Source organism: Mobula hypostoma, chromosome 2 (genome assembly GCF_963921235.1).
Source record: "Mobula hypostoma chromosome 2, sMobHyp1.1, whole genome shotgun sequence".
Taxonomy (NCBI): Eukaryota; Metazoa; Chordata; class Chondrichthyes; order Myliobatiformes; family Myliobatidae; genus Mobula; species Mobula hypostoma.
This window is the reverse complement of record NC_086098.1, coordinates 168,537,683-168,558,025: the sequence shown is the minus strand read 5'-3', so window position 1 is coordinate 168,558,025 and position 20,343 is coordinate 168,537,683. Positions and strand designations below refer to the sequence as shown.

Below are 20,343 nucleotides of genomic sequence, written 5' to 3'. Positions count from 1 at the left end.
AGCCGCTCACTGGGCGGGTGGGCAGGCGGGGGGCTGATTTCGGCATCTGTGGGGAGGGTGAGGTGGACAGAAGTAGCGAGTTCAAGAACTTATGGAACCATACAGCACAAATGGGCCTTTCGGCCCATCTCGTTAATGCTAACCCTGAATGGCGTCCACACTGATCCAATTTGCCGGCATAGGCTCCAGATTAACCAGACTCAAAAACAGTTGCTTTCCTCAAGTAGTACGGCTGATTGACACCTCCACTCACTGACCCACCTCTCCATGCCCCCAACCACCACTACTTTATCATCTCCTCTCAGAGGCACCTTATGTACAGACAGTCCTGTGCCAAGTGACACTTTATGGACGTACAATCAGTCCATGTATATAACCTATCTTATATATTGTGTTTTTTTTTTAGTTATTACATGCTTTATTTTATTGTGTATGCTTTTTGTGTTGCATCAGATCCGGAGTAACAATTATTTTGTTCTCCTTTACGCTTGTGTACAGGAAATGACAGTAAACAATCTCGAATCTATACCGCTGTATGCTTTTCATATCCAAGTGCCTGTCCAAATGTTCATATCTCCCCTCTCACCCTAAACATAGGCTCCCTAGTCTATTTGTTTATTTAGAGATCCGTCACAGAATCTGAATCAGGTTTAATATCACCGGCGTGTGACATGAAACTTGTCGTCTTTGCGGTGGCAGTACACTGCAATACGTAATAATAAGGAAAAACTGAAGAACAGGAAGAAATTAAATTAAATATGTAGTGCCAAAATAAAAATAAAGAAGTAGTGAGATAGTGTTCATGGGTTCAGTGTCCATTCAGAAATCTGATGGCAGAGGGAAAGAAGCTGTTCCTGAATCATTGAGTGTGAGCCTTCGGGCTTCTGTATCTCCTTCCTGATGGTAACAGTGAGAAAAGACAATGCCCTGGGTGCTGGTGGTCCTTAATGATGGACGCTGCTTTTTTTGAGGCATTGCTCCTTGAAGATATCCTGGTACTATGGAGCCTGGTTCCCACGATGAAGCTGACTAATCTTACAACTCTCTGCGGCCTATTTTGAACCTGTGCAGTAGCAGCCCCCTCCCTACCCCCATACCAGACGGTGATGCAGCCAGTTAGAGTGCTCTCCATGGTACATCTGCATGACATACCAAATCTCCTCCAGCTCCAAACGAAATACAGCCGCTGTTGTGTCTTCTTTGTAGCAGCATCAATATGTTGGGCCCAGGATACACCCTCAGATATTGGCACCCAGGATCGTTGGCCCTTCTAGCCCAAAGAGCCACCCTGCCCAACAACCCACCTATTTAACACTCGTCTAATCACAGGACAATTTACAATGACCATCTAGCATACCAATCGATATGTCTTTGGACTGTGGGGGATCTGGAGCACTTGGAGGAAGCTCACACACTCCTTACGTACAAACTCCTTACAGATGGAGTCGGAATTGAACTTTGAACTCCAATGCCCCGAGTCGTAAAAGCATTGTGCTAACCTCTACACGGCTGCTAGACTCCCCCGCTCTGGGTGAAAGACTCTGTCTGTCTTATCTCTGCCCCTCTTAATTTTATAGACTTACATAAGGACACTCCTCAGTTTGCTGGATTCCAGCGAGAGTAAACCCAACCTGTTCAATCTCTGTGTATCACCACAGCTCTCACTCTCATTCCATGCAACATCTTCTGCCCTCTGTCTATTGCCACCACATCTTTCCTGCAGTGTGCAGACCAGAATTATACACGATACTCTTAAGTGTGGTCCAACCAGTGTTTTGTCCTCTTATTCAGCTCCTTTCGTTACTATGGAGCCTTGTGTCTTCAAGGGACGGTCGTGTGTGTGTGTGTGAAAATGTGCCCTCTAATTTGGAATGACCAATGTGCAGGAAAATCTTGTGCTTCTGGCACTTCTTGCCCAGAGACAACAACATGCACACTGAATCATTTTGTCAATAAAAACAGTTATAAATAAGCCAGTTCCAAAATCTGCAGACACATTGTCACAAACTCCACATTGTAAACACCATCCGCATCAGAAACCGGAAAAGGAAATGTGATTGTGTACGATCATAAAATATACTTACAGTTGAAGTCAGAGTTTACGTACACCTTAGCCAAATACATTTAAACTCAGTTTTTCACAATTCCTGACACTTAATCCTAGAAAACATTCCCTGTCTTAGGTCAGTTAGGATCACTACTTTATTTTAAGAATGTGAAATGTCAGAATAATAGTAGAGAGAATGATTTATTTCAGCTTTTATTTCTTTCATCACTTTTCCAGTGGGTCAGAAGTTTACATACACTTTGTTGGTATTTGGTAACATTGCCTTTAAATTGTTTAACTTGGGTCAAACATTTTTGATGGCCTTCCACAAGCTTCTCACAGTAAGTTGCTGGAATTTTGTTCCTTTCCTCCAGACAGAACTGGTGTAACTGAGTCAGGTTTGTAGGCCTCCTTGCTTGTGCATGCTCTTTTAGTTCTGCCCACAAATTTTCTATCGGATTGAGGTCACGGCTTTGTGATGGCCACTCCAATACCTTGACTTTGTTGTCCTTAAGCAATTTTGCCACAACTTTGGAGGTATGCTTGGGGTCATTTTCCATTTCGAAGACCCATATGCGACCGAGCTTTAACCTCCTGGCTGATGTCTTGAGATGTTGCTTCAATATATCCACATACAAGATATACATACATATATATATACATAGATATATATATATATAGAGATATATCCACATACATTCAATATATCCACACACCAGTCCCTCCTGCAGAAAAGCACCCCCACAACATGATGCTGCCACCCCCATGCTTCACAGTTGGGATAGTGTTCTTCAGCTTGCAAGCCTCACCCTTTTTCCTCCAAACATAACAATGGTCATTATGGCCAAACAGTTCAATTTTTGTTTCATCAGATCAGAGGAAATTTCTCCAAAAAGTAAGATCTTTGTCCCCATTAGCACTTGCAAACCATAGTCTGGCTTTTTTATGGCAGCTTTGGAGCAGTGGCTTCTTCCTTGCTGAGCAGCCTTTCAGGTTATGTCGATATAGGACTCGTTTTACTGTGGATATAGATACTGTCTACCTGTTTCCTCCAGCATCTTCACAAGGTCCTTTGCTGTTGTTCTGGGATTGATTTGCACTTTTCGCGCCGAAGTACGTTCATCTCTAGGAGACAGAATGCGTCTCCGTCCTGAGCGGTATGACGGCTGTGTGGTCCCATGGTGTTTATACTTGTGTACTATTGTTTGTACAGATGAACATGGTACCTTCAGGCATTTGGAACTTGCTCCCTAGGATGAACCAGACTTGACATCATTTTCTGACCTCAATCCGATAGAAAATTTGTTGGCAGAACTGAAAAAGCGTGTGCGAGTAAGGAGGCCTACAAACCTGACTCAGTTACACCAGTTCTGTCTGGAGGAATGTAACAAAATTCCAGCAACTTACTGTAAGAAGCTTGTGGAAGGCTATCCAAAGCGTTTGACCCAAGTTAAACAATTTAAAGGCAATGTTACCAAATACTAACAAAGTGTACGTAAACTTCTGACCCACTGGAAAAGTGATGAAAGAAATAAAAGCTGAAATAAATCATTCTCTCTACTATTACTCTGACATTTCACATTCTTAAAGTAAGGTAGTGATCCTAACTGACCTAAGACAGGGAATGTTTTCTAGGATTAAATATCAGGAATTGTGAAAAGCTGAATTTAAATGTATTTGGCTAAGGTACATGTAAACTTCTGACTCCAACAGTACATGACAACCTTTTGTGCGTAGATTAAATTCCTTTGTGCACTAGTCGCAAAAGAAGTGTGTGTGCACATGTGTACACCTTAGAGAGCATTGGAGTGTGTGTACGTTCAAATACAATTTTATTGTCATCTGACTGCACATGCAGTGTATACAACCAAACAAAACAATGTTCCCTGGACCACAATACATCTACAAAACATATATCACACACATAGCACATAAAACGAAATATTACCACTGATAAGTGAACAAAATAAAATTCAAAGTGCATGTACTGCCCAGTAAACAGCTTGCTGTCGTAGTGCCAAGACCCTGGTGGCGGGGTATTGATCGAGAGATCCTCTCCCCACACATAGACCTGGAGGACACTCGACACTCCTCTCCTCCTGTCTCTGATGCTAATGCTGCCTGTCCTCCGTCTCGTCCGCAGGTTCCCAGCCAGTGTGTGGAAAGCTCGCCCTTCAACACACCACCCATCTACAGCCCGGGGAAGCAAAGCTTCATCACCAAGACCAGCAGCATCATCGCCGCACCGGCCCTCAACCCCAGCGCCAACCTCTCTGGCCTCCAGAGCGAGGCGACCAAGAACAAAGACCCCGCCAGCATGCAGGAAGGTAATTTTACTGATTACATTTCGAGATACAGCACAGTAACAGCCCAATGAGCCCACTCCATCCAATTAAACATGTATCTTTGGAATGTGGGCATAATCTGCAGCACCCGGAGGAAATCCATGCGGTTACAGGGAGAACGTACAAACTCCTTACGGACAGCGGGAATTGAACCGAAGTCACTGGCGCTAATCAGTATGCTACAGTGACACCCCTAGTGAGGTTAAACTCAACACCCTCATCCCACCTTCACTCCGCTTCACAACCCCCCCCCCGAGACTGAGGCACAGAAGCACAGGCTGGTTCTCCTCTGCAGTTCTGAGGGAGTGACGCACTGTCAGAAAACGTGTATAAGATTCAGAACAGTACAGTACAGCTACAGCCACAGTGTTGCATCAACCTTTTAACCTCTTCCACAATCAATCTAACTCTTCCCTCCCCCCCAAAGAGGTCTTCATTTTTATATCATCCATGTGCCTGTCCAAGAGACTCTTAAATGCCCTTTTTTATAAGCCTGATAGAGTTCTTTGAGGAGGTGACCAGGCATATAGATGAGGGTAGTGCAGTGGATGTGATCTACATGGACCTTAGTAAGGCATTTGACAAGATTCTACACAGTAGGCTTATTCAGAAAGTCAGAAGGCATGGGATCCAGGGAAGTTTGGCCAGGTGGATTCAGAATTGGCTTGCCTGCAGAAGGCAGGGGGTCGTAGTGGAGGGAGTACATTCAGATTGGAGGATTGTGACTAGTGGTGTCCCACAAGGATCTGTTCTGGGACCTCTATTTTTCGTGATTTTTATTAACGACCTGGATGTGGGGTTAGAAAGGTGGGTTGGCAAGTTTGCAGACGACACAAAGGTTGGTGGTGTTGTAGATAGTGTAGAGGATTGTCGAAGATTGTGGAGAGACATTGATAGGATGCAGAAGTGGGCTGAGAAGTGGCAGATGGAGTTCAACCCGGAGAAGTGTGAGGTGGTACACTTTGGAAGGACAAACTCCAAGGCAGAGTACAAAGTAAATGACAGGAAACTTGGTAGTGTGGAGGAGCAGAGGGATCTGGGGGTACATGTCCACAGATCCCTGAAAGTTGCCTCACGGGTAGATAGGGTAGTTAAGAAAGCTTATGGGGTGTTAGCTTTCATAAGTCGAGTTTAAGAGTCGTGATGTAATGATGCAGCTCTATGGTTAGGCCACACTTGGAGTACTGTGTCCATTTCTGGTCGCCTCACTGTAGGAAGGATGTGGAAGCATTGGAAAGGGTACAGAGGAGATTTACCAGGATGCTTCCTGGTTTAGAGAGTATTGATTATGATCGGAGATTAACAAGATAATAAGAGGAATAGATAGAGTGGATAGCCAGCGCCTCTTCCCCAGGGCACCACTGCTCAATACAAGAGGACACGGCTTTAAGGTAAAGGGTGGGAAGTTCAAGGGGGATATTAGAGGAAGGTTTTTTTACTCAGAGAGTGGTTGGTGCGTGGAATGCACTGCCTGAGTCAGTGGTGGAGGCAGATACACTAGTGAAATTTAAGAGACTACTAGACAGGTATACGGAGAAATTTAAGGTGGGGGAGTTATATGGGAGGCAGGGTTTGAGGGTCGGCACAACATTGTGGGCCGAAGGGCCTGTACTGTGTTGTAGTATTCTATGTTTTATGTATGTTTATCTGCCTCTATCACCAAGTCCCAAACCCCAGTGCACCCCATACACCCACCACTCTCTGTGGGGAAAAAAATAACTTACCTCGGACATCCCCCTACACTTTCATCTTAACATCTTATACCGGGGTCCCTGCCTTGAACAGATATACTTTGGTATTAGCCATTATGTTGAGTAACACACACAAAATGCTGGAGGAACTCAGCAGGCCAGGCAGTATCAATGAGAAAAAGGTTCAGTCAATGTTTCAGGCCAAAGCCCTTGACCAGGACTGGCGCGTAGAATTCAGTGGGAGAAGCAACGGGAGAAACAGTCAATTGAATGTGAGTATCTGGGGTCCTCGGAGAGTCCAAATCGAGCAGCTTGAAAACAAATCTGGAAAGCATGTGGTGTAAGCTTGTGTGTGTTGCTCAGGTTTCCCGCATCTGCAGATTTTCTCATGTTTGTCATCTGGACTGACACGGAGTCTCGGCCTGAATCATCATCTGTTTTATTCCCCTCCATAGTTGCTGCCTGACCTGCCGAGCTCCTCCGGCATATTGTGAGTGTTACTCTGGATTTCCAGCATCTGCAGACTCTCTTGTGTTTACAAGTTTTTCCACTTACTCCAAGATCAATCTAACCCTTCTCTCCTACGGAGCCCATAGCCCTCCAGTCCTCTTACACCCACCTTCAGCATTCAAAGGACGTGCACTGTATATCACCATATAAACCCTAAGATTCATTTTCTTGTGGGCATTCACAGAAAGACTGCACCCAACAGGGTGAACAATAACCAATGTTCAATAAAACAACAAACGGTGCAAATACAAAAAAAAGGGGGAGAGAAAGGAAATAATGATGATAAATAAGCAATAAATATAAGACCATCAAACATAGGAGCAGAATTAGAATACTTGGCCCGTCGAATCTGCTTCACCATTCAATTATGGCTGATTTAATACACTCCTCAGCCCCAGTCCCACTACCTGGCCTTCGCCCTATAACCTTTGATGCCGTGTCCAGTCAAGAACCTATCAAGCTCTACCTTAATTATACCCGACGACCTGGCCTCCACAGCTGGCTGTGGCAACAAATTCCACAAATTCACCACCCTCTGGCTAAAGAAATTCCTCTGCATCTCTGCTTTAAATTAATGCCCTTCTAACTTGAGGCTGTACCCTCTTGTCCTATACTCTCCCACCATGGGAAATATCCTATCTACTATGTCTAGGCCTTTCAACATTCGAAAGGTTTCAGCGAGATCCTCCCCCATTCTTCTAAATTCCATCGAGGACAGATCTATAGCCATCAAACGTTCCTCATATGATAGCCCTTTCATTCCTGGAATCATCCTTGTGAACCTCCTCTGAACCCTCTCCAATGCCAGCACATCTTTTCTAAGATGAGGAGCTCAAAACTGTTGACAATACTCAAGGTGAGGCCCCACCAATGTCTCATAAAGCCTCAGCATCACATCCCTTGCTCTTGTATTCTAGATCTCTTGAAATGAATGCAAACATTGCATTTGCCTTCCTCACCACCAACTCAACCTGCAAGTTAACCTTCAGGATGTTCTACACAAGGACTCCCAGTCCCTTTGCATCTCAGATTTTTCGATTTTCTCCTCAGTTAGAAAATAGACTGCAGATTTATTTCTCCTACTAAAGTGCATGACTAGGTATTTTCCAACATTAAATTTCATTTGCCATTTCTTACCCATTCTCCTAATCTGTCTAAGTCCTTCTGCAGCCCACCTATTTCCTCAACACTACTTGCTCCTCCTCCAATCTTCATATCATCTGCAAACTTGGCAACAAAGCCATTTATTCCATCATCTAAATCATTTATATACAGCATAAAAAGAAGCGGTCCCAACACCAACCCCTGCGGAACACCACTAGTCACTGGCAGCCAACCAGAAAAGGATCCTTTTATTCCCACTCGCTGCCTCCTACCAATCAGCCAATGCTCTAATCATGTTAGTAACTTTCCTGTAATACCATGTGCTCTTAACTTGGTAAGCAGCCTCATGTGTGGCACCTTGTCGGAAACCTTCTGAAAGTCCAAATATACAACATCCACTGCATCCCCTTTATCTATTCTACATGTAATTTCCTCAAAGCATTCCAACATGTTCATCAGGCAAGATTTTCCATTAAGGAAACCATGCTGACTTTGTCCTATCTTGTCCTGTGTCACCAAGTACTGCATAATGTCATCCTTAACAATTGACTCCAACATCTTCCCAACCACTGAGGTTGGGCTAACTGGTCTGTAATTTCCTTTTTGCTGCCTTCCTCCTTTCTTAAAGAGTGGAGTGACATTTGCAATTTTCTAGTCCTCTAGCACCATACCAGAGTCCAATAATTTTTGAAAGATCATTGCTAATGCCTCCACAATCTCTTAACACTACCTCTTTCAGAACCCTAGGGTGCAGTTCATCTTGTCCGGGTGACATGTGCACCTTTAGGTCTTCAGCTTTTTGAGCACCTTCTCCTTTGTAATAGTAACTGCACCCACTTCTCTTCCTCACATCCTTCATCATCTGACACACTGCTCGTGTCTTCCACAGTGAAGACTGATGCAAAATACTCATTTAGTTCATTAGCCATCTCCTTGTCCCCTGTTATTATTTCTGTGGCCTCATTTTCTAGCGGCCTTCTATCCACTCTCATCTCTTTTTTTACATACTTGAAAAAGCTTTTACGATCCACTTTGATACTGTTTGCTAGCTTGCTTTCATATTTCATCTTTTCCCTCCTAATGATACTTTTAATTGTTCTCTGTAGGTTTTTAAAAGCTGCCCAATCTTCTAACTTCCTGCTAATTTTTGCTTTGTTGAATGCCCTCTCTTTCCCTTTTACAGTAGCTTTGACTTCCCTTGTCAGCCATGGTTGTACTATTTTGCCATTTCAGCATTTCTTTGTTTTTTGGAATACATATATCCTGTACCTTCCTCATTTTTCCCAGAAACTCAAGCCATTGCTGCTCTGCTGACATTCCTGTCAGCATCCCCTTCCAATCCTCTCTCATACCACTGTAATTTCCTTTACTCCACTGAAATACTGCTATGTCAGACTTTACTTTCTCCCTATCAAATTTCAAGTTGAACTCAGTCGTATTGTGATCACTGCCTCCTAAGGGCGCCTTTACTTTAAGCTCCCTAATCACCTCCAGTTCATTACATAACACTCAATCCAGAATAGCTGATCGCCAAGTAGAATCAATGACAAACTGCTCTGAAAAGCTATCTCATAAGCATTCAACAAATTCACTCTCTTGAGTACCCCCCCCGCCTTTTCCTTCTCCCTGGGCCTCCTGTCCCATGATCCTCTCATATCCCTTTTGCCAATCAACTGTCCAGCTCTTGGCTCCATCCCTCCCCCTCCTGTCTTCTCCTATCATTTCAGATCTCCCCCTCCCCCTCCCACTTTCAAATCTCTTACTAGCTCTTCTTTCAGTTAGTCCTGACGAAGGGTCTCAGCCCGAAACGTCAACTGTACCTCTTCCTAGAGATGCTGCCTGGCCTGCTGCGTTCACCAGCAACTTTGATGTGTGTTTGTTGAATTTCCAGCATCTGCAGAGTTCCTCATGTTCAGAATAGAGGGGCATCCTTTTAGAACGGAGATGAGGAAGAATTTCTTTAGCCAGAGAGTGGTGAATCTGTGGACTTCTTTGCCACAGGAAGCTGTGGAGGCCAAGTCTTTATGTATATTTAGGCAGAGATTGATAGATTCTGGATTGGTTGGGGCATGAAGGGATACGGGGAGAAGGCAGCAGATTGGGGCTGAGGGGAAAATTGGATTAACCATGATAAAATGGCACAGCAGACTCGATGGGCCGAATGGCCTAATTCTGCTCCTGTATCTTATGATATAAGAGTCCTTGAAAGTGAGTCGGTAAGCTGTGGAAACAGTTCAGTGATGGGATAAGTAAAATTATGTGAAGTTATCCCCTCTGGTTCAAGAGCCTGATGGTTGACGGGTAATAACTGTTCCTGAACCTGGTGGTGTGGGTCCTGAGGTTCCTGTACCACCTTCCTGATGGCAACAGCAAGAAAAGAGCATGGCTTTGGTGTGCCTGTCTAAAGGTCCCTTAATTGTTCCTATTTTATCAGTCTCCCCACAAACCATCAAGTAAGCAGAATGTGGGATTTTTTTATCACGGTGTTTAAGATTAGTTTTGTTTTCCTCAAAAAGAGTAATTGTTTGTTGTATTGGGACCTTGCTCTGCGTGCTGTCATGTGGTGAAAGGTTTCAGATTCAGATTCATGTATTGATCGTATGTACTTCAAATGTGTCATTAACAGCGCACACACACATACACACACACACACACACACACACACACACACACACACACACACACCCACACCTCCAGTCCACAGTCCAATTAACTGGACTTAAAGATGTCAGGCCTCTGACTTCTGGAAACACCACGGGGCCTCCAATTTCCATGTACACCATCGGGTCTCTGACTACCAGCTACACAATCAGACCACCGGGCCGCCGACTTCCAGATGCGCCATCAGGCCTCGGACTCTCTTTGGGTCTGCCACCAATTCTACAAAAGGTTTTCTGTACGGCAGTACTTCTACTTCCTTAGAAGTTTGCGAAGATTCACTGAACTGTTCCCACAACCTTTAGACTCAAGGACTCTTCATGTCATGTTCTCGATATTTATTGCTTATTTATTATTTTTGTTTTTTTGCACACTAATTTGTCTGCCCTGTTGGTGCAGTCTTTCATTGATTCTATTATGAGTATGCCTGCAAGAAACTGAATCTGAGGGTTGTATATGGTGACATATACAGTATGTACTTGGATAATGCATTTAATTTGAACTTTATTTCCCTATCTTCGCTTGGAGTGAGGAGATCTTGAGCCTCTTCTGCCATTTAGTGAGATCATGGCTGACTAGTGACATCCCCATAAGAACAGACCGCATCCCATGACTCTCAGTTCTCTGAAGGGTGCTCTGGTTTCTTCCCATATTGCAAAGTCGTACCAGTCGGTGGTTGTAAGTTGTGGGCAAGCTATGTTCGTGCTGGAAGCATGATAACACTTGTGGGCTGCCCCCAGCACATCCTAAGACTGTTGGTCATTGACGTTTCAAGATTTGAGTTTATTTATCACGTGTATATCGAAACATTCAGTGAAATGCGTTGTTTGCGCCAAACAACACACTAGTGTGTGTGGGGGTAGTCCATAAGTGTCGCCAAGCATTCTAGTGCCAGTATGGCAAACCCAAAATGCTCAACAGAACAACACAAAACACAACAAACAGCAAAACAAGACTCCGTCCTCCCTCCCAAACACACATATACACAGTCTTCTAACCCCATGTCAGGCCGTCGTCTTCGGCCTCCACCCTGCATCGGACTCAAAAACATTTCACTGCGTGTTTCAATGTACATGTGACCAATAAGGTGAATCTTTCTTTAAATAGTGGGACAGCAAGGAGTGGCAGGCAGTGCAAGTCCGAGCAGCCGACAAAACCTCTTCCTCTTTGTGTTTCAGGCAAAGGGAAGCTTCCAAAGCTGAAGTGTAGCTACTGTGATAAGATGTTTGCCAAGAACTTTGATCTCCAGCAACATATCAGAAGGTACGTTGGGAGGTTTCCAAACAGTCAAAATCCAAGCAGCAAACAGCCTTTGTACCTCATTGTGATTGTTAAGCCTAGAAGTCTCAGAGAGAGTCAGACAGTATAGAAACAGGCCCTTTGGCCCATCTGTTCTATACTGACCAAGACTCATTCCATTCGCCCACCTACTCCTCTAAATCGGTTTATTCTCCTCAAATGTACAGTGGTATGGTCACAAACTTGTGGGGCAGGCCAAGTCTGAGAGCATTTAAAGGCACAGTCTCACAATAAGGGGATGCCCCTTTAGAACAGAGAGGGGGAGGAATTTCTTCAGCCAGGCCTAAAACAAAGATTAGATTAAGATTAGCTTTAGTTGTCACACGTACGTTGAAACACACAGTGAAATGCGTCATTTGGCGCCAAGGACCAGCAGAGACCGAGGATGTGCTGGGGGCAGCCCACACTTCTGGCGTGCCCAGAACTCACTAACCCCAACCTGTACGTCTTTGGAATGTGGGAGGAAACCTGAGCACCCAGTGGAAACCCACACGGTCACAGTGAGAGCGTACCAGTCTGTGGAATTCATTGCCGCAGACAGCTGTGAAGGCTAAGTCATATTTAAAGCGGTGGTTGATAGGTTCTTGATTAACGAGGGTGCCAAAGCTTATAGGGAGAAGGCAGGAGAGTGGGGTTGACAGGGATAATAACTCACTTCCAAGAATTCATTACAACACATTTTCAGTATTATTTTTTCTTTGTACAGTCTGTCTTCATTTGCACATTGGTTATTTGTCAGTCTTTGTTTATGTTCCGTTCTTTGTAGCTTCTATTCTTTTTCTTTATTTTTCCTGTAAATGCAAGAAAATGAATCTTAAGGTAGCATATTGTGAGCTATGCATACTTTCATAATAAATTTTCTTTGAAATTTGACCTTTAATGGCAGGGCAGCCTTGATGAGCCCAATGGCCTAATTTTGCTCTTACGTCTTATAGTCTTCTGGCCTGTTATGGACTGTTAAAAGAATCACCCATCCCACAGGCTTCGTCCACAAGTTGTTGATTGAGACGAGATAGCTTGAACTCTTTTAGGTGGATTGATAGTGTGATTGATAATCTTCCCAATGCACCTCCAGCCACTGACCCTCCCCCCGCTTGCCCCTCTCTGTTTCCAGCCACACTGGCGAGAAACCGTTCCAGTGTATCGTGTGTGGCCGCGCCTTCGCCCAGAAGTCCAACGTCAAGAAGCACATGCAGACCCACAAGGTGTGGCCGGCGGGGAACTCTCGCACCACCGTCTCCATGCAGGTGGTGGCCGTCAGTCCGGAGAGCAAGAGGATACAAGGAGAGAACGAGGCTGCAGGTTAGTCAGCCGTGTGTGCATGTCGGGCATTGGGCTGTGAGCCGGCTGTAGGTTGGAGCAGGTGGGGGCCACCATGAAATGCCACAAAACATTCTAAAGATGTTCTGACTCGGAAAACCGAGAAGCTCTGGCGTTTTCTCCGACCAATGAAATGCTGTCCAAGCAGTTTAATTTGAGAACTGCAGCTGCTAACCTGAGCAGAGCAAGCTCCCACAAGCAGTGGGATGAATTTATGGGGAAGATTGGGGTGGGTTTCAAGGTGGCCTGGTAACGTAACTGTTAGTGTAACGCTTTGACAGCACCAGTGATTCACGTTCAGTTCCGCCACTGTCTGTAAGGCGGTTTGTACATTCTCCCCGTGACCTTGTGAACTTCCTTCGGGTTCTTCCCACGTTCTGAAAATACTCGGGCCAGGTTTAGTAAGTTGTGGGCGTGCTATGTTGGCGTGGGAAGTGTGAAGATACTTCAAAGTTCAAAGTACATTTATTATCAAAGTATCAAACTACACACAACCTTGAGATTTGTCTCCTTACGGGCAGCCACAAAACAAAGAAACCCAATAGAACCTACTTTTAAAAAAAACATCAGACAACACCCAAAGTGCAGAAAAAAAACTAGTTGTGCAAACAACAAAAGCAAACAACCAAGTCAAGTTCACGAATGTGAATCCACAGATGTGAAGAGCACATCCTCAAACTGAGTTGATGGTTGATGCAAACGACACCTTTCACTGAATATTTTGATGTGCATGTGACAAGTAAAGCTAATCTTTACAGAAAAGGACGATAGGGTGGACAGTGGTCAAGAACTGGGGTCCTTCAGAACAAAAGTGGTGTTAGACCTGGAGCTGGTGGTGTCCATAAGGTTTCCCGGAAGTCAACAATGGTGCAAATGTTATGGTCAGACTGTGCCGGCAAGGCAAGTACAGGTTTCCCCCGCCATCTGAAGGTAGAGCGTCCCTCTGAAACGGTTCGTAAGCCGGAATGTCGTAAAGCGCAGAAGCAATTAGCATTTATTTATATGGGAAAATTTTGTGAGCGTTCGCAGACCCAAAAATAACCTACCAAGTCATGCCAAATAACAGATAAAACCTAAAATAACAGTAACATATAGTAAAAGCAGGAATGATATGATAAATATACAGCCTATATAAAGTAGAAATACTTCTCGATCGCCTGCACAGATCTCCGTAGCGAAAATCTCACGCAAGTGCCGTTGGCAGAAAATCTCACGCAAGTGCTGTTGACAAAAACACTCTCTCCAGTAACCTTTAAGCTATGAAGCTGCCAAATCATACCAAATGACACGTAAAAATACACAGCCTATATAAAGTAGAAATAATGTATGTACAGTGTAGTATCACCTACGGGAATTGGGACAGGGCCGAGCACACTGATGATGGTGTGTTAGACTGAGTTGTCGCAGGTTGGGGTGGTGCATTCGCCCCCACCCTCCGGGCAGCGACGCGATACCAGTCTGCGAAGCATGCAGGGTGTACAGCGGTAGCTGGGAGGCACACAGCACATCTTTAAGAAAAAAGCCGAAATAAACATGCTAATTAATTAGGTGCTGCACGGCACGTAAATGTTGGCCCAGATCAGTGCCAATTGCCAATTGCATTGCCTCTGATCTGGGCCGACAATTATGTGCTGGGCGGCACCTAATTAATTAGCATGTTTATTTCGGCTTTTTTCTTAAAGATGTGCTGTGTGCCTCCCGGATACCGCTGCATTCTCCACAAATCGGTATCTGTCCGCGGCCTGAGGGTTGGGGTGGTGGGACACTGGGGTGTCATCTGTTTCCATTAGGGCAGGCAGCTCATCTCCTCCTATGACTGCCCGCCTCGATGTCGAAGGTCGAGGTTCATCGTCTGCTGTGGCTGATGTGGAAGGCTTGCTTGACTGCTGAGCCTCGTGCATTTTTCTATCATACAGTTCTTCGTAAGCACTCAAACCATCCTGCAAATATCCCCTAAGCCTACGTACCCTTTCAAAATTAAAGTCGTACTTTATCATTGCAGCGAAAATCTCACGCAGTTGCTTCACTTTCGCTATTGCATTCGGTTTCGATTGTTATTCTTTCCTCTTCCAATTGCATCAGCTCTTCATCTATCAGTTCTTGGTCATGCGATGTCAAAACCTCCTCAACATCATCTTCATCAGCTTCCACAAGCCAAACTCACTTTGTCCTTACTCCGTTCACCATGATCGAAACGCTTAATTCTGTCTAGTTTTACACTTAAGTGTAACACCCTTACGAGCTCTTTTAGGCTTTTCCCATACCTTAGAACTCATCTTGCTAACAGCTGCTCACAGGCACGTGTTTAAGCAGTGCCGGCGAGAATGCAGTTCCGAATCCGGGGGAGAGCGGCTGCTCGGGGCACGCGCTGATTTTTATCACGCGCTGCTTTTTTATCGTGCGCTGATTTTTTTCGTAACAGTGAAAACACCTTCTGTTAGTGAAAACAGGATACTAACGTAGGTCTTTTCGTAACAGTGAGGTTTCGTAAAGCGAACGTTCGAAAAGCGGGAGACACCTGTAATGAAAACTAGGAGGAACACACACAAAATACTGGAGGAACTCAGCAGGTCAGGCAGCACCTGTGGAGGGGAATTAACAATCAACATTTCAGGCTGAGACACTTCATTAGACTTCCTCTGGTCTGTTCTGTTGTGTGTTCCACACTTTACCCTGGATAGGATTCATCTCCTGAGCTGCTAATCTGTACATCAGAAGGGCTGTTCTGGGCTTAAAGGACTGTGTGTGTGGGTGGGACGGAGGGACAGGGACTTGTTTTGCTGTTGTTGTTTCGTTGCTTGTTGTGTTCTGTGTTGTTCTGCCCAGCATGGTGGGTATGCTACGTTGTCACTGGAACGTGTGGCAACATTTGCGGGCTGCCCCCAGCACATCCCTAGATGGTGTTGGCTGTTAATGTCCACTGCACATTTCACTATATGTTTTGATAGGCATACGGTAAATAAATCTGAATCCAGAATTTTGTGTCTGTCGCTCAAGATTTTCGGCATCTATCAAATCTCTTGTGTCTCAGAATAAGGACGCCATGTTAGAGCTGTGGACAGGCCATGTTTGGGAATGTAGTGTACAGTTCTGATCGCCACTTTACAGGAAGCACATTTGTTGTCTTTCAGCTGTGTGTTTAATTATAGTTTTTATAAATTCTATAATCTTTCTGTATTTTCCTCTAAATGCCTGTAAGAAAATGAATGTGAAAGTTGTAAATGGTGACATACACCCAGTGGCCGCTTTATTAGGTACACCTAGTTGTAATGCAAAAATCTAATTAGCCAATCGTGTGACAGCAACTCAATGCATAAAAGCATGCAGACATGGTCAAAAGGTTCAGTTATTCTTCAGACGAGACATCAGAATGGGGAAGAAATGCGATCTGAGTGACTTTGACCGTGGAATGAATGTTGGTGCCAGATGGGGTGGTTTGAGTATCTCAGAAACCGCTGATCCTGGGATTTTCCACGCACAACAGTCGCTAGAGTTTACAGAGAATGGTGTGAAAATCAAAATGCATCCAGTGAGTGGCAGTTTTGTGGGTGAAAACAGCTTGTTAATGAGAGAGGTCAGAGGAGAATGGCCAGACTGGTTCAAGCTGACAGGAAGGTGACAGTAACTCAAATAACAACGAGTTACAACAGTAGTGTGCAGAAGAGCATCTCTGAATGCCCAACGTGTGAACCTTGAAGTGGATGGGCGACTGCAGCAGAAAACCACAAACACACACTCATTGGCCAATCAGGTACCTATTGAAGTACTTCAAACGTAAACTTTCTTTGAACCTTGAACTTTGGATGGATAGGCCTATAAAAAAGTAACTGGATACGGTCCAGTCCATCATGGATAAGGCTCTCCCCACCATTGAGCACGTCTACTTGAAACACTGTCGCAGGAAAGCAACACCCATCATCAGCGACTCCCACCACCCAGGCCATGCTCTCTTCTCACTGCTGCCTTCAGGAAGAAGGGACAGGAACCTCAGGACCCACACCACCAGGTTCAGGAACAGTTAATACCCCTCAACCTCAGGTTCTTGAACCAGTGGCGATAACTTCACTCACTCCACTTGCCCCATCGTTGAAATGTTCTCACAACCTGTGGATTCATTTTCAAAGACTCTTCATCTCAGGTTCTCGGTATTTATTGCTTATTTATTTATTTATTATTATGTTTTCTTTTCTTTTTGTATTTGCACAGTTTGTTGTCTTCCGTACCCTGATTGAACACTCCAGTTGGATCGTCTTTCATTGATTCTATTATGGTTATTATTCTATAAATTTATAGTGAATGACGGCAAGAAAATTAATCTCAGCATTGTATATGTGATATAAATTTACCTTGAACTTTGAGTTACAGCTGCTTTTAACAGGCTCGTGTTCCTCTCTCTCTCCCTCACCCGTTCCCTTGCATTCCGAGCAGATGTATCAGAGAGTGCCGAACATGTTCCACGTCAGACGCCGGATGTCCCTCCGCCAGACGGGAGTCAGGAGGCGAGGCAGATGCTGGTGATTGACAGCTCGTACCAGTGTCAGTTCTGCCCCAGTAAATTCGTCACTTACTTCCAGCTCAAGTCGCATATGATCCAACACAAGAACCAGCAGGTGGGTCCTGGGAGCAGCCTTACCCAGCACCCGCTGCCCCGGGGAGCAGCCTTACCCAGCAGCCACTGTCCTGGGAGCAGCCTTACCCAGCAGCCGCTGCCCCGGGGAGCAGCCTTACCCAGCAGCCGCTGCCCCGGGGAGCAGCCTTACCCAGCAGCCGCTGCCCCGGGGAGCAGCCTTACCCAGCAGCCGCTGCCCCGGGGAGCAGCCTTACCCAGCAGCCGCTGCCCCGGGGAGCAGCCTTACCCAGCAGCCGCTGCCCCGGGGAGCAGCCTTACCCAGCAGCCGCTGCCCCGGGGAGCAGCCTTACCCAGCAGCCGCTGCCCCGGGGAGCAGCCTTACCCAGCAGCCGCTGCCCCGGGGAGCAGCCTTACCCAGCAGCCGCTGCCCCGGGGAGCAGCCTTACCCAGCAGCCGCTGCCCCGGGGAGCAGCCTTACCCAGCAGCCGCTGCCCCGGGGAGCAGCCTTACCCAGCACCCGCTGCCCTGGGGGAGCAGCCTTACCCAGCACCCGCTGCCCTGGGGGAGCACACTTTACACCAGTAAAACTGACTAATAATTGCCACATGTACCAAGCTAGAGTGAAAAGCTTGCTTTTCAAAGTGAGCTTGCAGGCTGTTCAGATAGATTCGTTGATTACAACAGAGCATCGCGGTAGTACAAAGTAAAACAATAATAGAATTCAGAATAAAGTGTTACAGAGAAAGTGCAGTGCAGGCAGACAATACGGTCACAGTGAGGTCGATTGTGAGGTCAAGATTTCGTCTTGTTGTACTAAGACATGAGTTCGCAACCTTTTCTATGCCATAGACCCTTAGCATTAACTGAGGGGTCCACAGACTCCTGGTTGGGAACCCCTATGCTAGGAAAGCATTCAATAGTCTTATAACAGTGGGATAGAAGTTGTCCTTGATCCTGGTGGTGTGTGCTTTCAGGCTTTTGTATCTTCTGCCCAATAGGAGAAGGGGGAGAAGAGAGACTATCCAAGGTGAGTGGGTTATGTGATTATGTTGGCTGCTTTACTGAGGCAGTGGGAAATGTAGACAGAGTTCATGGAGGGGAGGCTGGTTTCTGTTCACATGCAGATCAATTACCATACTGAGCCATGATACATCAAGATAGAATGCTTTCTACGGTGCGTCAATAAAAATGGTTGATGTTTGGCAGGGACAGGCCGAATTTCTTTAGCCTCCTGAGGAAGTACAGGCAGTGGTGAGCTTTTGTGGCCTTGGCAGCAATGTGGTTGGACCAGAGTTGGCAGGAAGTGCTGTAGCTAATCTGCATAGCATAAAAATCCAGAGGAAGTTGTTGTTAATGTTGCGAGATGATGGTCTAATACTCCATGTGAAGGCACAGCAATCCTGTCAGGTTAGATTCCAATTTGTTCATCAACTGTACATGAAACACACAGTGAAATATGTTGTTTGCATTAACAACCAACACAGTCAAAGATGAGCTGGGGCAGCCTGCGTGTGTCACTGCACATTCCAGCGGCAAGGCAGCATGTCTACCACGTTGAGCAGAGCAACACAACAGCAAAACAAACCCTTAACACTCTCTCTCACCCACTCACATGCACAGACAGGCCCCGCGTAAGGAAAAAACTTGACTTACTGCCTTATCTCTGATTCAGATTATTTATTTATCACATGTACTTTGAAACATACAATGAAATGCACTGTTTGTGTTAACAGCCAACACGTCTGAAGGATGCACTTGTCCCAGCTTGTTTGACCCTCTGCCTTAGAAGATATTCAAGAAATGTTTGAAAATGTACTGAAGAAGGGTCTTGGGCCAGAACGTCAATTGTTTACGTTTTTCCATAGACGCTGCCTGACCTGCTGAGTTCTTCCATCGTTTTGTGTGTTAAGGCACCCGTTAGTCTTGCGAGACCATGGATCTGCACCTGGAAAGTCTTCACTCTCCAAGGCGCAGGCCTGGACAAGGTTGTATGGAAGACAGGCAGTCGCCCATGCTGCAAGTCTCCTCTCTCCACACCAACGATGTTGTCCAAGGGAAGGGCAAGGGCCGATACAGCTTGGCACCAGTGTCGTCGCAGAGCACTGTGTGGTTAAGTGCCTTACTCAAGGACACAACACGTCGCCTCGGCTGGGGCTCGAACTCACAACCTTCAGATCGCTAATCCAATGCCTTAGCCACTTGGCCACGTGCCCAAGTGGTTTTGTATGTATTGCTCTAGATTTCCAGCATCTGCAGAATCTCATGTTTTAAATATTCATGGATCACCTTTCAGTGGCCTCTGGAGAAGAAAGTTCTGGTGATTCAGAACCCTTAGAGAAGAAGATTTAAATAGTGACCTTTTGTTTCATGAACAAGAGAAGGTCTACAGATGCTGGAAATCTAAAGCAACACACAGGAGGAGCCCAGCAGATCAGGCAACATCTATGCAAGTGAATAAACAGTCAGTGTTTCAGGCCAAGACCCTTCCTCAGGACTGGAAAGGAAGAGGGAAGACACCAGAATAAAAAGGTGGGGTGAGGGGAAGGAGAATAGCTAGAAGGTAGAGTCAGATGGATGGGAAAGGTAAAGGGCTGGAAATGAAGGAATTTGATAGGAGAGTGGAGTGGATCATAGGAGAAAGGGAAGGAGGACAGACACCAGGGGGAGGTGACAGGCAGGTGAGAAGAGGTAGGAGGCCAGAGTGGGAGGGGAGGAGGAAGAATATTTTTTACCAGAAGGAGAAAACAATATTCATGCCATCAGGTTGGAGACTACCCAGATGGAATATAAGATGTTGAT

The 20,343-nt window shown here is 45.5% G+C and overlaps 1 protein-coding gene across 5 annotated transcripts in view; it reads left to right on the top strand.

Annotated features, from left to right (window-relative positions):
* Nucleotides 1-20,343, top strand: part of LOC134360008 (zinc finger protein 341-like) — a 60,896-nt gene that overhangs the window by 25,252 nt on the left and 15,301 nt on the right. For all 5 annotated transcript variants that reach the window (XM_063074006.1, XM_063073997.1, XM_063073988.1 and 2 more), the window contains 4 exons: nt 4,191-4,374; nt 11,534-11,618; nt 12,769-12,956; nt 17,403-17,584. In XM_063074006.1, the coding sequence (XP_062930076.1) occupies nt 4,191-4,374; nt 11,534-11,618; nt 12,769-12,956; nt 17,403-17,584 (639 nt within the window). The remainder of the gene's footprint in view (nt 1-4,190; nt 4,375-11,533; nt 11,619-12,768; nt 12,957-17,402; nt 17,585-20,343) is intronic.